The sequence below is a fragment of the Octodon degus genome, unplaced genomic scaffold, assembly GCF_000260255.1.
Source record: "Octodon degus isolate 3935 unplaced genomic scaffold, OctDeg1.0 scaffold00539, whole genome shotgun sequence".
NCBI lineage: Eukaryota > Metazoa > Chordata > Mammalia > Rodentia > Octodontidae > Octodon > Octodon degus.
The window spans coordinates 86987-88222 of record NW_004525115.1 but is presented as its reverse complement, the minus strand read 5'-3'; the positions used below and the strand labels follow the sequence as shown (position 1 = coordinate 88222).

The following is a 1236-nucleotide window of genomic DNA, read 5'->3' as shown; positions in this document are numbered from 1 at the left end:
GATCTCTGAGTTCTTTGGCATCTGAATGTTTTGGTCTCCTTTACTTTTTTGTACAGAACACTTCATCTTTCAGTCTTTTGAGTCTCAGGACTGTTTCCCTCTGAATCTATCCAGAGACCCCTACTTCTAGCAATAATTGGGAGACCCATCTCTGAAATTAGGTGTGTCAACTCCACTCTTTCCCTGCTTATACATAAGGACTACCTTCCCCCATTTTCAGCCCATGCCCCAATTCTTCCTCACCCCAGTGGATCAGGATATCCTGCCCTCCTAGACTGCTGTGCTTCACTCGGCAAGACAGTCCAGCTGCCTCCTGCACCACCACATCAAGGATCACTCCCAGATACCACGTGTCATCAGTATTGGGCAGCTCATTCCCTCTCTGAGTTTCAGGCAGCTCCTGCTCACCCCTCATCCACATCACCCACATGGGCTTTGGGTAGAAGCCAGAGACTTGGCACACCAGCTGCAGGTGGCCAGGCCCAGGGCTGGGGTCCTGGAACAGCCAGGCCTCAGGTTTCACTGTATGCAGCAAGGAATTGGGATATCTTCAAGTGAGTACTGGGCATTAGATGCTCCACTGCTATCAGCTTCCTGCTTCCCAAGTGTCAACTTCTGGAGATGATGTCTGCTCATAGCTCTGATTTCTTCATGTCACCTTCTCTAGGTCAGGCTTCCTTGCTTCTCCTTCCCTTTCTCAATCACAGCATGTTGTACCACCCCTCCACTGGACTCTTACACCCTGGGCTTTGTCATTGCACACAGTGCATTTGAAACCTGTCTGACTCTGTATCTAATTCATGACGTATAAGATCTAATACTCATTGTCTGCTGGTGAAATGAGTAAATAACCCCTTGGGTAGAAAAGCCGCAATGAAGCCTAGGTATAGAGAGGTACAGAGGAAAGCAGAAGGCTTGCAAGGCTGACCTTGTTGCTCCAGGTCTGATTTTCCTGCCTCAATGAGGCCGCTGGCGAGCTGAGGACTGGTATCACTGAGCAATGACTGCACCATTTCCCTCGATCCTTGGTCTTTGTTCACCTCTTTAATGGCCTGATCTAACCAAATAGGAGCATGTGGTGTTGATACGCAGGAAGTTCCCTGGAAACTTGCTACATGCATTCCATCAAGTGCTACATGTAAAAAGGTTTCGGAGGCATTTCCAGGGTATGCCCCGCATCCCGCAGCCCCTTGGAGCTCAAAGGGATCTGTGGAGAGGAATGGGTAGATAACAGAG

The 1236-nt window shown here is 49.3% G+C and overlaps 1 protein-coding gene across 1 annotated transcript in view; it reads right to left on the bottom strand.

Annotated features, from left to right (window-relative positions):
- Window positions 1-243: 243 nt before the first annotated feature.
- Window positions 244-1236, bottom strand: part of LOC101568168 (antigen-presenting glycoprotein CD1d-like) — a gene marked incomplete at its 3' end in the record, with an annotated part of 1881 nt that continues 888 nt past the window's right edge. The window contains 2 exon segments of the mRNA XM_012513386.2: window positions 244-522; window positions 929-1207. Coding sequence (XP_012368840.1) covers window positions 244-522; window positions 929-1207 — 558 coding nt within the window.